The sequence below is a fragment of the Penicillium solitum genome, assembly GCF_028829755.1.
Source record: "Penicillium solitum strain IBT 25940 chromosome Unknown utg000003l_segment0_segment0, whole genome shotgun sequence".
In the NCBI taxonomy this organism is placed as follows: domain Eukaryota; kingdom Fungi; phylum Ascomycota; class Eurotiomycetes; order Eurotiales; family Aspergillaceae; genus Penicillium; species Penicillium solitum.
This window is the reverse complement of record NW_027072123.1, coordinates 3,144,278-3,156,608: the sequence shown is the minus strand read 5'-3', so window position 1 is coordinate 3,156,608 and position 12,331 is coordinate 3,144,278. Positions and strand designations below refer to the sequence as shown.

Here is a 12,331-nt window from a genome sequence, read left to right as displayed (position 1 = left end):
CAGACAAAAATGGCTGCACAAAGACATATCTGAAACGATGAGAGATTAAGCCATGGAAGAGATGCAAAAACACCCGAAATCAACTTTCAACTATCAACTATATGCTTTAAGGGATAGTGTTGGGCCCATAACATAGACGGGAAATTCGAGTTCTTGGATGACTGTCTGAAGCTGAACCAAAAAGATTGCATTAGCCATGATCAAGATAACCAAGAAGGGTCAAAATCTTTTCTGTATTTACCTTGGATTCTCCAACAAGAAATGCGAGCCTTAAGTTGAGCTTGTATGTTCTCTTGATGTTGCACACTTCGAAACTCGAAGTGACCTCCGGGGGTAGTCGATTGTTGGCCCATATGACATCCCTTAAACTCACCGTTGTATCCGTAGGTGCATCTGCAAGACCTATCGGATAGTCTATATTGGCCATACTTTGCACGATCCACGTGCTAGTAGATGACTCTGTTGTCCCTTGCACTTTCACTTGTGTCGTTTCGACCAGCATGGTTTGAAATGCACTCAGCAATACTTTGCACTGCGACTCTCCAAGCTTTGTGATTTTTATACTCAAAGGGATCGAGTTACCTAGAAGAAGGCAAGGTCCGTTTTGAAGCTCAGTGTCGACTCTGAAGGATAAAGGTGAGTCGCTGGCGAGGATGTGTGGGTTGATGTTGATGAAGCATTGCTGCTTAAACGGTTTTTGGCTTGGTAGTGGGTCTGCGAATGAATGAAATGGAATATTTCGAGTCTTGGTGATGATCAGCAATGAGTTGAATGCGATTGTTGTTGTCCGGTAATCGCTGAAGCGGGCAGTTGCTTACCTGTTTCACTGTACTTTTGCCAGTAACAACCACACTCAGAGAATATCGAATCTCGGCCAGTGACTCTGAGTGCCCTGTTGAGGGCGGAGTCTTCCTCAATAGGTGGGATTTCCTTTGGGGCCAGCACGGAATACTCGCACATGTAATTTGTGGTTTGTTTGACCAGTGACCGGTTTTGTAGCATTCGGTCACTTGGGGAATCTAAACAAATCCAAAACATTTAGCAAGGTACAACTAGCCATAATTTTGATTTCGATTGGTACTGACCGTGATAGAAAATCGGAGAATATGATTTCCGCTTCCGATAGTTACACGGGAGCTGTTTGAATCATGCATCAAATGATCTGAAGGAAATAGGCGGTGAGACTGTTTGAACAGCTGAAGGTTGCTAGTGTTAATGACAATAATCAAAATGCAATGGTCGACTGGCACAGTCATTTTTGCACGTACATTATGGGTTTCTGTGCGTCTGCTTTGAGTCAGCCGGGACGTTGCTGTTCCCGACAAGTTTAGGACAATTGTTGACAAGTCGGCCGGCGACTCGGTGTGCAATATTACCTCGCCCGATACAGTATCTTGATTAGTATAGGCTGCATCTGGCTCGTCCAGTCTCAACTCCACTGTCATCGGTGACTGGGAGAGCCCAAGTGAGCTCATTGTGAACAGCATGGGGAAAATCCGTCAAGGAGAGTGTTATGTTAGAGAAAGTATAAGCAGCTCTCGTACTTATTCTTAAAAGGGTTCAACCTTGCCATTAAAAAAGCCTTAAGATACATAATAAAACCTCTGCATGTCTCACTTCAAAGTGACCCCAGATCTCGGCGTAATCGGAATTTTGTGCCTCGTGGGATTTTACGGAATTTGAGTTATTTTTAGTCGGTTAGCAAGGCGATTTAAATATGCTAAAATTTTCATTAAAAAGATGAACCATGTCCAGGCGTACAACTGGAGTGCCTGTAACATAGTTTACCTAGCGTCCTACCGCCCTTATACGTATGGGTCCGTCCCAGAATACAGAAATTTCAAGAAAAACATAGTATATTTATGATTGGAATTTTCCCAGTATTGGGAACAATTAGGGAGTATATAGTAGCGCCTATATGTTATAAAGAAAGTACATATCCCTTTATTTAGTAATATTGTTAAGAAACATTAAGTATTCTGTAAGTGTCCGAACATTTATGCTTCCTCATACCTCTATGATGTATTGTGTTTTTTAAATATAGTCCCTATTCCTCCATATTAGATATCTAAAAGTAATCTTAGTCGAAAATCAGTTAAACCAGATGTCTATTATCTATTAATACTCTTATTTGCCATTTAGCTAGCGGAAGAGTTGAGAAAAGAAGGTGTTGGGTGTAGGTACCTTTTGTACGAACATGCTATATAAAAGATACCTAATTTTTACAATTTCTGTTTTCAGGGAAATTTCTGTCTAGTGGGACAGACCCAACCTGAGTAAGGCTGGGCTGGCAAGGCGGCTATTGGCTGATTGAAAAGAATAAGGGTGTTTTAGCCTCACACTAAGGGGTAGGGTCTCTCATCTGATTGGTCACTCGCTCTAACAAATATGTGGAGCTCCCGGCTTAAAATAGCCGCCTATACAAGGTTAATTCGGTTAGAGCGAGATGAAGTACTCTAGCTTGTTATTCTTTCACATTAGGGGAGAGAGGTGGGGTGGAGAGAGAGGAAGATCGTTCAGTTCTTTCCAACTTCAATTCCATGCAAAGTCTGGTCGGCATATCTGTGCAGCCTGTCATACCTAAATCAATTTGAACCGGCTTGGCATCAGGGATTCCAGGGATTGCATTTCGGACTTTCAGCTTACACACTCCCAGTACTTGTTCCACATTGGGTCCAGACTGTTACACGATGAATCCCTTTAACCGACCATACTCGTTTGACTATGCACCACAAGGCGATGAAAGCGACGGCCTGAGTGATGGTCATTCCCCTCGGGTAAGTGTATATGAAGTGGAATTTGCTTGATCTGTGGACATGCGGCAAGCCGAACTGATCTGACATTTCCGGTCGCTACCAGAATACTGGACACTCAAATGAGCACAACCTCTCCCTACTTCATCCAGCCCATTCTTCTGCCTTGTCCATCAGTCCCTTCGAAGACCCAGTTTCTTCGGGTGAAGTGACTCGTCGACCGTACAATTATTCACCTGCTGGGGTTAAAAGCCCGAGACCCGAGTCGATGGAATCACTAGATCTCCCCGATCAGATCAGATTACACAACCTTTCTAACCAGGGCTCTGCTGTTTCCTCTTCCAAAGAGTCGGGGCCACGACACAAAGGAAGCAGCATCCGTCGATATCCAACACGTCGAATTAAGTTGACACAAGGCTCGGTCTTGAGTATCAACTATCCGGTACCAAGTCCTATACGCAATGCTATCCAGCCTGAGTATCGCGATGCGGAGGGAGAACTTTCTGAAGAATTCACGCAAATGAGATGTGAGTAGTCGCACCAATGTGCCAGATGATTCAACCCGATCATGATAACCTGACATTTTTTTCCCTTTCCTATTAGACACTGCCGCTACATGTGATCCTGATGAATTCACGCTACGCAATGGTTACAATCTCCGTCCTTCGATGTACAATCGGCACACTGAACTTCTCATTGCCGTCACATACTACAACGAGGACAAAGTCCTAACCGCTCGAACCCTGCATGGGGTAATGCAAAATGTGCGAGATATCGTCAAATTGAAGAAGACAGAATTTTGGGACAAAGGTGGTCCCGCATGGCAGAAGATCGTCGTCTGTCTTGTCTTCGATGGCATGGATCCCTGCGATAAAAACACACTCGACGTTCTGGCAACCATCGGCGTTTTCCAAGATGGCGTGATGAAGCAAGATGTGGATGGAAGAGAAACGGTCGCCCATATTGTTCGTTTTCCCACCTCACAGCCCTTCTGGATTTCAATGCCTAGGGATTTGTTCAAATGCTGATGGTTCCTAGTTTGAGTATACCACACAGTTGTCGGTTACCCCGAAGCAAGAGCTCGTGCGCCCATACAAAGAAGACCCTATGAATCTACCACCTGTACAGATGATGTTTTGCCTCAAGAAGAAGAACGCTAAGAAGATCAACTCACATCGATGGCTATTCAATGCGTTCGGGCGCATTTTGAATCCTGAGATCTGCATATTGATTGACGCGGGTACAAAACCCGGACCTAAGTCTTTGCTAGCCCTATGGCAGGCTTTTTACAACGACAAGAACCTCGGCGGGGCCTGCGGTGAAATTCACGCGCTTCTCGGCCACCGATGGAAGAAGCTCCTCAACCCTTTGGTTGCGGCCCAAAATTTTGAATACAAAATCTCGAATATCCTGGACAAACCCTTGGAGAGCAGTTTCGGCTATGTGAGCGTACTTCCCGGTGCTTTTTCTGCCTATCGATATCGCGCTATTATGGGCAGGCCTCTCGAGCAGTACTTTCACGGAGATCACACACTAGCTCAAAAGCTCGGTAAGAAAGGCATTGACGGTATGAATATCTTCAAGAAGAACATGTTTCTTGCAGAAGATCGCATTCTTTGCTTCGAGCTAGTCGCCAAGGCCGGTAACCAGTGGCTGCTCACATATGTGAAAGCATCGAAAGGAGAAACAGACGTCCCGGAACGACCAGCAGAGTTTCTAAGTCAACGTCGGCGATGGCTGAATGGCTCTTTTGCGGCATCGCTATATTCAGTCATGCATTTTAACCGGATCTACAAAAGTGGGCATAGTCTCTTTCGGTTGCTATTGCTTCATATCCAACTGGTTTACAATATCTGCCAGCTAGTCATGACATGGCTTTCACTTGGTAAGTTGATGGAGCTCTTTGGGTCTTACATTAGTCCTATTCCAGACTACTAACATATACTAGCATCCTACTGGCTCACAAGTTCCGTCATCTTGGACATTGTGGGAACGCCAAGTGCGACCAACAAGCAGAAAGGATGGCCTTTCGGAAATGAGGCTACTCCAATTGTAAATAACATGTTGAAGATTGGTTATCTGACATTCCTTATGCTTCAATTCATCCTAGCGCTTGGAAATCGACCAAAGGGGTAAGTATCCGGGCCTAGAGATATGTACTCTCTTTCGGTTTATAGCTAACATTCAATCACAGATCAAAATTTCTGTACACGCTCTCCTTCCTCTACTTTTCTGTGGTCCAGCTCTATCTCCTCATTTTGTCGTTCTATCTCGTTGCGCAGGCAATGACTCCCGAGAATCTCAGTTTTGATGTCGATCATGGCTTTTCGGCACTCGTATCGGGCTTTATTGCCTCAACAGGTGGGCTTGTTCTAATTGCTCTGGTCTCAACATACGGGATCTACTTCCTTGCTAGCATACTCTACGCCGACCCATGGCATATGATCACTTCATCCTGGGCCTATTTCCTCGGAATGCCTTCTTCGATCAATGTGCTCATGGTCTATGCATTTTGCAATTGGCATGATGTTTCATGGGGTACAAAGGGATCCGATGCACCCGAAAAGCTTCCATCTGCGCAAACCAAAAAGGAGGATGAAACGCCTTTCGTCGAAGAACTGGACAAACCTCAAGTCGACATTGACGAGCAATTCGCATCCACTGTGAAGCGGGCCTTGACTCCCTGGCAAGAACCGATTGAGAACGAAGGAGTGGCCCTAGACGATTCATACAAAGCGTTCCGAACGAATCTAGTGTTGCTATGGACATTCAGTAATGGTCTTCTGGCGTTGTGTATCAACAACCTCAGCATCGACAGGCTTTGCCTAACGGTAAGTCGATTTTGAGTTCCTACTTTTATTGTTTACATTCACTAACCGACATAGTCGACATCTACACCTCGCACGGCATGGTATTTCAAGATCATTCTGTGGGCCACTTCTGGTCTCTCAATTTTCCGATTCTTTGGGGCCTTGTATTTCTTAGCGAAGACCGGAGTCTTGTGCTGCATTTCGAGGCGTTGAATCCAATCTCGGACTTGTCTTGGAAGACTCAAGATTATCCAGGGTCTTACTTTCTTTTTTCATTCTGTGTCAATTGTTAGATACCATGTGTCGTGATTTGATTTAGTTCCTGAAACAATAATAATAAGCTCATGTTTCTATCCATGGGATCCATGGGTGTCTAGATGTGGATATCCATGGATTCAGTAGAATAGAGTTTACCTTAAGTAAAGCAGTGCCAAGGGTCCTTGGAAGGTTTTCTTAAAAGTTTCTTGGCTTACAAAATTCATCCGAGGCTCCGAGGTCCCGCCGATGTCCCAAAAATGGTCCCAAATGGGTCAAAAAGGGTCAAAAAGGGTTTGCTCACGTTTTACTAGTACTTCTGCTGTTTCATCTTTGTTATGACCGGGGAATAATGCATTCCTACATATGCAGTACATAGATGTAGGTATCTCCTACGTGCGTATCTCCCGCGGGGTTTTAAGTCTCTCTAAAGTCCCTCTGAAGTATCCCTCAAGTACCCCTAAAGTACCCCAGACTATTCGCCTCCGACGATTCTAAAAGATTCATTGGATAATAGATTGGCGCCAAGAAATTTCTGATCCGCCGCGGAACCCATTTAATGCTGCCTATTCTGCTTAGCAGCCGGTTCGCTGCCCAGGAGGAAATTTTCTGATTCAGCGTATTTTCTTATTATTTTTAGGAGGCGCCAGGCCTGGATTCACCAATATTTTACCCCACTCTCATAGAGCGATAATTCCTTTCTATCAAACCAGTTGAAAACAACATTGAAGTATGTCGACCGAGCTTTCACTCGAGAGACAGGGGCCTCAATTAGTGGTATGAGTCTCATCTGAAACAAATCCCAACATCACCTGATACTAATGGCAGCTGCAGTGCGACCTCTGTCATTCCCGCAAGGTAATGACCCTCAGGGGGGAAATATGTGTACATATTCAATCCGCAATTTGCTGAGCAGATACACAGGTCCGGTGTGATCGGCGCGATCCATGTGGCAATTGCCAGGATGCAGGCATCTCCTGTAATCGTCGGCGGGCTGTGAAGCGCAAATGTCTAAGTAGTCGCCCCCAGGGTGGTCAAACCCGCAGCTCTTCCCACAGTTCCCGACGAAGAGCAACACCTGATCATCAGTTTGATGGGGGGAACTCGACGGATGAAGTCCTACCAGTCGTTCGCTCTGTCCCAAGTCGTAATTTCAACGATTCACGTGGGCTTAAAACTGGGATTGTATATGATCCGGTCTGTGATGCGCAAATGACGATTCAGCATCAACTATACCATCTACCGGGTCTCAGTCTAGACCGACGCAGCGTGCTCGAAACAGCCTTATCTGTTATAAAAATCTTGTCTGACAATACAAGAGCACTGGTACAAGAGAGTCTTAACGATCATCAGGAGGAAGTTTACCCTCGAAGTCCGTCTATTGAATTCCTTACCTGGATGGTGAAAGGTACACCGATGTTTAACTACTTCAATATATTTCAAAATTGACGCTAATGATGAACCTCCGCAGATATCCGGTCTAACAGATTTGGAACTTTCGTTGTGGATTATTTCAGACATATATCAATACCAAAATTGAAGCAGATGGGACTTTCACTTCTTCGCAACAAAATACCGACTCGCGAATCCATCATCTACACCGTTTGCGTCAATGCTGTTGCCTACAAGTTTATCTCTACGGTTGTAAATCTTGAACAAGACACCGACCTTGCCCTCGAGCTGAGGAAGAATGCCAACGAGTATCGAGCATCAGCTCAGGCCGCATTAAAGCAGATCCCACTGCTAATAGCACCCTCTCTTGCGCTATTACAGGCTATCATATGTGGGGTAAGCCTCTAGATCCTCCTGCTGTATCCTTTATCCGCGAAACTAATCCATTCCTAGATATTCCTTCACCAAGGGTCTGGGGACGTCGATTTAAGTGGGGAGCTCACCAAGGCCGCCTGTAACACTTGCATTGACTTGGATCTTCAAACAAAAGTACTATGTGGAACTGCCAGCGAGGAAGAGCTTTTCTGTTTCCTTTGGTGCTACACATTGGACAGAAACCATGCATTCAAATCACGAACTTCACGCTGCCTTCTCGACGTTCAGCTACCCTCCACTTTCAGCGATCTTTATCCAACTTACCCCCCTATGGCCGAACATTTCTTGATTTATCTGGATCTTGCTCGGGTGCAGGATACGGTGGTTTCATATCTACCCGATAACTCATTGAATCACCACAACCCATCCTTGCTATATGGTACTGGGGAATACATGCTGCTGCAGATGCAATATATCGAGCAAAGAATGAACAACGTGAGTCAGGAACATCCCTTTTTTCCTTTATCCACAATTTCCTAACCGATTGCAGATGGCTTTATTATCATCTGAATGGAAGGGACTCGACTGCCAGCCCGAAATGTCCGCCCTCAAATTCGCCTATCAATCAGTCATGACCGGACTCCTATACCTCCTCCAATCTGACCCAGGCCAGCCAATCCGCTCAACAGAGAGCTATCTTCAATCAGCGCGCGAGGAACTTTTAGCGCTTGTATCCATGTGTCACACGGCGGAGAAGCAAACCGCAGTCAACTTTTTGAACTGGTGAGTAGTACCCAATACCAATATGGTATATTTAAAAAGATTTTCACCTCTAAAACGCACCCCAGGACGATTTTACTCTATCCAGCGACGGCATACCTAGTCCTATTCTGCAACGTCGTCGCGACATCCGATATCGGCGATTTCAACCTCATGAAAGCTATCGCTGATTGTCTCAGTCAAACTGGAATCAGCTACCCCCTTGTGCAATTACGAACACTGTACCAGAAATTCCTTGGTCTTTCTCAGGAGTTTTTCAACGATGAGCGCAATGCGCTTCAGAGGATCCCTTCGCCTCGGTTGGGAAGTCCGCTGTCTAACCCGGTTGGGAATCCATTTGCGATTACGTGGGGTGCAGATGATTTGGTTTTCAACCAGTTCGTTTTCACTGGTGCAGAAAGCTTCTCTGGTATGCTGAGTATGCCAGATATTGATCCATCTCTACCGTATAGTTTTGATTGAGTGTATAATACCTTGGGATTTGGTCTGTGCATTTTGGTATGGTGTTCTTGTATCAATGGTATACACGGGGGTTTTATATGGATATAACATGAAATTAATTCTTCAATTTGTATAAAAAAAATGATGATCTACAACAAAGTTCTATGAAATATTCGAGGTTATATTCCTGGTACGTACAGGTATATACCGTTGGCGTTTAAGTACGGTCTGTACATGACAGCGGGTTATATATATGTATCCTGTTCTATATTATTCCAAACCGAACAACAGATATCTTCATCTATTTCCATAAAATCGAATATTGTCTCTAGTTACATTAAACGATTAAATATATATATAGATAGTGACATAGATAGTGACATCACTGTTCTTGTAGGTAAGCGTACGATATATATGTAGTCATTAACATGATGTTTCGTATGAAGGTACCCTGAAACAGAAGATAAAACAAATCCGAAACGATGTTCATTCTTATAATTGAAAATGACTACATAGAAATATCGCATATCAAATCTGGATGGAAAGTTCACTCGAAAAAGAAGAGCCCGAATTGGAGATGGGGCATGAAAAGCCGAGTTCAAGATAACAAGAAACATCTCAAAAGCTAGCAATACCTTACAAGGCCGACTATTTTAATATAGATAGCCATCAAAGAATTACATCAGAAGAAAAACCACAAAGGACACACGAAATAAAGAGCAGAGACATCGCAGAGCTCAAAATCAGCTGAATTGCGGCGACACATCACATGGTATACCAGGGCGTCAAATATACCCGTGGTTCGAAATCAAACAAAGACAGTCAGAAGAACAAAGTCGTGGTGGTGAGAAGAATTGAATCATAGAAACGTTGCGCCGCGTATCAAGAAATGGCAAAAGAAACACCGTTTTCCGATCACAAGGTTGAGGTTGAAGTTAGAAAGACACGAACTCGCTGAATAACGGACAAGACATCATCGGTGGACAAGGGCATTGACCTAGTTGACACGGAACGAATCAAAGATGACTACATGACCAGTTAGTATGGAACAATGGCAAAAGAAAGAATTGAAGAAGCGTACCTTCATGACCTCTGCGACAACCACTGCCGATCCACATCAAGGTGTTCAAGAATGTGTATCGCTCATCGCCGGTCTCCATGGACAGATTCACCCGGTACTTGTAACTGCCGGGGTTGACACCATCTGCCATGTTGGCATCGATGACCTTCTCGAGAACATCCTTGGCGCCTGTCAACCATCCTTCTGTGCGCACAATGATAAATGCAGGTGGCTCATCGACAGTCTGAAGAATATAACTCGCACGAAGGTTGGTAGTGGAATCTTTGGTGACGATCTGTGTATCTTGACCACCGGGCTGTTTTGAAAAGTTAGACACTGCACAAGGAATAATTCGAGGTTGAGATTCAGCCTTACCAGAACGATACCCTTACCCCATCGACCGGCCCATTGGCCGCCAATGAACGAGACCCACTCTCTTTGGCCCCAGACGCTGGGTCCAACAGATACCTTGGGGTTCATTTTGATGCTCATGCGGAAATCCAGCTCCAGCGACGGCGCGGGGATCTGAAGTGATCGGGCGACGTCACCCTCGGGGAATGTGTGGAGCAGGTTGTTCGCGGGGATCGAGTCCTTCATCACGCTGAGATAGGTAGGACATTCGAGCAGATGTTGTCGCTGGCGACTAGTGTTCTTTGCGCGAACTTGCTGGCAATAAATACATTGAACAGACAGGCACTATTCCACACTGTTAGCTTGTATGTTCCAACGTGTATGGCCGTCAACTTCCTTCGCTGTACGTACCTTGTCTTCTTCCTTTGCGCGGAACTCAACGAAAGCGGCGTGCACATCGTCTAGTGGGGGCGCAGGCAAGCTCGAATTTGATGTTTTGGCCTTGGGCTTGGGAGTCGGACGCGAGGGCACGGCGCTTGGCGGCGCGGACGGAGGACCGGTAGGTGGAACTGGGGTTGCCATTGCAGCGCGGTTCTGGAGGGCCCCCAGTGGGGTCTGCAACGGAGTGGCATGAGGGTTGACACCATTGGTCATGAGGGTGCCATTGGGAGTTGGGATAGTACCAGGACCAGTTGGACCTGACGGGGTGGCTGTCGGGCCATTGGGAGTTCCGGGGTAGCCATTGGGAGGACCGATTCCGTTAGGGGCGGCCTGGGCGGGCTGGGAAGGCTGAGGCGCGTTGGGGTGACCGCGCAGACCTGGACATTCAAGGAGATGTTGTTTCTGTCGCGAAGTGTTCTTTGCTCGAATTTGTTGGCAGTATATACACTGAACGGAGAGACACTAAACATGCACAAACCCCAAAACGGGTTTCCGTATGTTAGTGACGGAGGGTGAAATATTACGAAATACACAGTCACGCACCTTGTCATCTTCCTTGGCGCGAAACTCGACAAACGCCGCGTGTACCTCCTGGTCGACGGTGCGACCCATGACGAGGGGAGTAAGGGGAGTAACAGTATCCAGGATAATAAACAAAGAAAGTCGAAAGAAGAATGGGTAAGGGCGCCGTATGGGTTGTAAAGTTGGAGGGGTCAGGAAGAGAGAAGAAAAGAAAATGGAAAGACGAAGACAGGAGAATACGCGGGTTACGCGCCCTGCGTAATTTGGAGCACTGCTTACGGTACGTGCCACTACCTGTACTGGAGGGTATATTACCTAGTATAGATGTACATATATGTATATAATTAATTGTCTATTAGTCCATCTCGAAAATCTATTCAATTCTATTATAATAAGGGATGCGTTTGACTTATTTATCTCTTTGCTTTCACTTCATCAATCAATTGCTACTATCCGTAGCTGGTGTGATCCAAGTCGAAACATCGGCCAATGGATGAGACCGACGGTCGGGACCCCAGTAATATGAAATATAAGAAATACTTTATGAATAGTTGCCTAATAAAAAGCAATTCCAATAGACGCCTTGAATAATCCCTCTATTAACAGATGATCCGCTATAAATCATACTACGGAGTAAACATCCCTCATATACGGAGTACAAAGTAATCCTAAGAGCTGGAAGCCTGTAACCCTATCAATCGCCGAGTCGGAAATTTCAGGGCAAACGAGGCACACTCGGATCAGAGATTGCTATGATTGGATTTGGTGGGGAAGACAATTCTCCTATGTGAATGTCACGCAATAAGCAGAAGCATAAGGGCAGAGATAGCAACAGAGATGAAATGTACATATCTATGGATATATGTATGGAAATGAGTCTATATTTCTGTTATATACTTCCGTATACATGTTCCGTTCATTTCCAGGGTTCGCGATCGAAACATCTTCGGGTATTATTACTATCCCGTATCCCATACACAATACTGTCTATGTTGTACGGCTTCAATTACAACGTACAGGTTCCTGGTAAGATTGGGGTATATAAACGTGGAAAAAATAAAGATAAACTGCATTGTAGATCCGTTTGGGTCTTCAACTTCCCATACTTCAAAGTTCCTTACCCGTACCATATCACCTTCTTCTCTCTTACA

At 45.2% G+C, this 12,331-nt stretch overlaps 3 protein-coding genes across 3 annotated transcripts; 2 read left to right on the top strand and 1 right to left on the bottom strand.

Moving 5' to 3' along the window:
- Nucleotides 1–2,690: 2,690 nt before the first annotated feature.
- Nucleotides 2,691–5,776, top strand: N7455_005116 (uncharacterized protein; the record flags this gene model as incomplete). Its single annotated transcript, XM_040957609.2, has 7 exons — nucleotides 2,691–2,777; nucleotides 2,860–3,280; nucleotides 3,357–3,718; nucleotides 3,792–4,638; nucleotides 4,702–4,885; nucleotides 4,948–5,584; nucleotides 5,639–5,776. The coding sequence occupies 7 exons, from the start codon at nucleotides 2,691–2,693 to the stop codon at nucleotides 5,774–5,776; spliced, it is 2,676 nt and encodes an 891-aa protein (XP_040811948.2).
- Nucleotides 5,777–6,507: 731 nt separating this feature from the next.
- Nucleotides 6,508–8,827, top strand: N7455_005115 (Zn(II)2Cys6 transcription factor; the record flags this gene model as incomplete). Its single annotated transcript, XM_040957617.2, has 7 exons — nucleotides 6,508–6,595; nucleotides 6,653–6,676; nucleotides 6,743–7,226; nucleotides 7,290–7,606; nucleotides 7,664–8,080; nucleotides 8,136–8,368; nucleotides 8,434–8,827. The coding sequence occupies exons 1-7, from the start codon at nucleotides 6,551–6,553 to the stop codon at nucleotides 8,825–8,827; spliced, it is 1,914 nt and encodes a 637-aa protein (XP_040811914.2). The 5' UTR covers nucleotides 6,508–6,550.
- Nucleotides 8,828–9,286: 459 nt separating this feature from the next.
- Nucleotides 9,287–11,393, bottom strand: N7455_005114 (DUF3237 domain-containing protein). The gene is made up of 5 exons (XM_040957644.2): nucleotides 11,202–11,393; nucleotides 10,629–11,120; nucleotides 10,242–10,562; nucleotides 9,888–10,182; nucleotides 9,287–9,832 (listed from the first exon to the last, which is right to left on the bottom strand). The coding sequence occupies exons 1-5, from the start codon at nucleotides 11,268–11,270 to the stop codon at nucleotides 9,804–9,806; spliced, it is 1,206 nt and encodes a 401-aa protein (XP_040812016.1). The 5' UTR covers nucleotides 11,271–11,393; the 3' UTR covers nucleotides 9,287–9,803.
- Nucleotides 11,394–12,331: the final 938 nt, after the last annotated feature.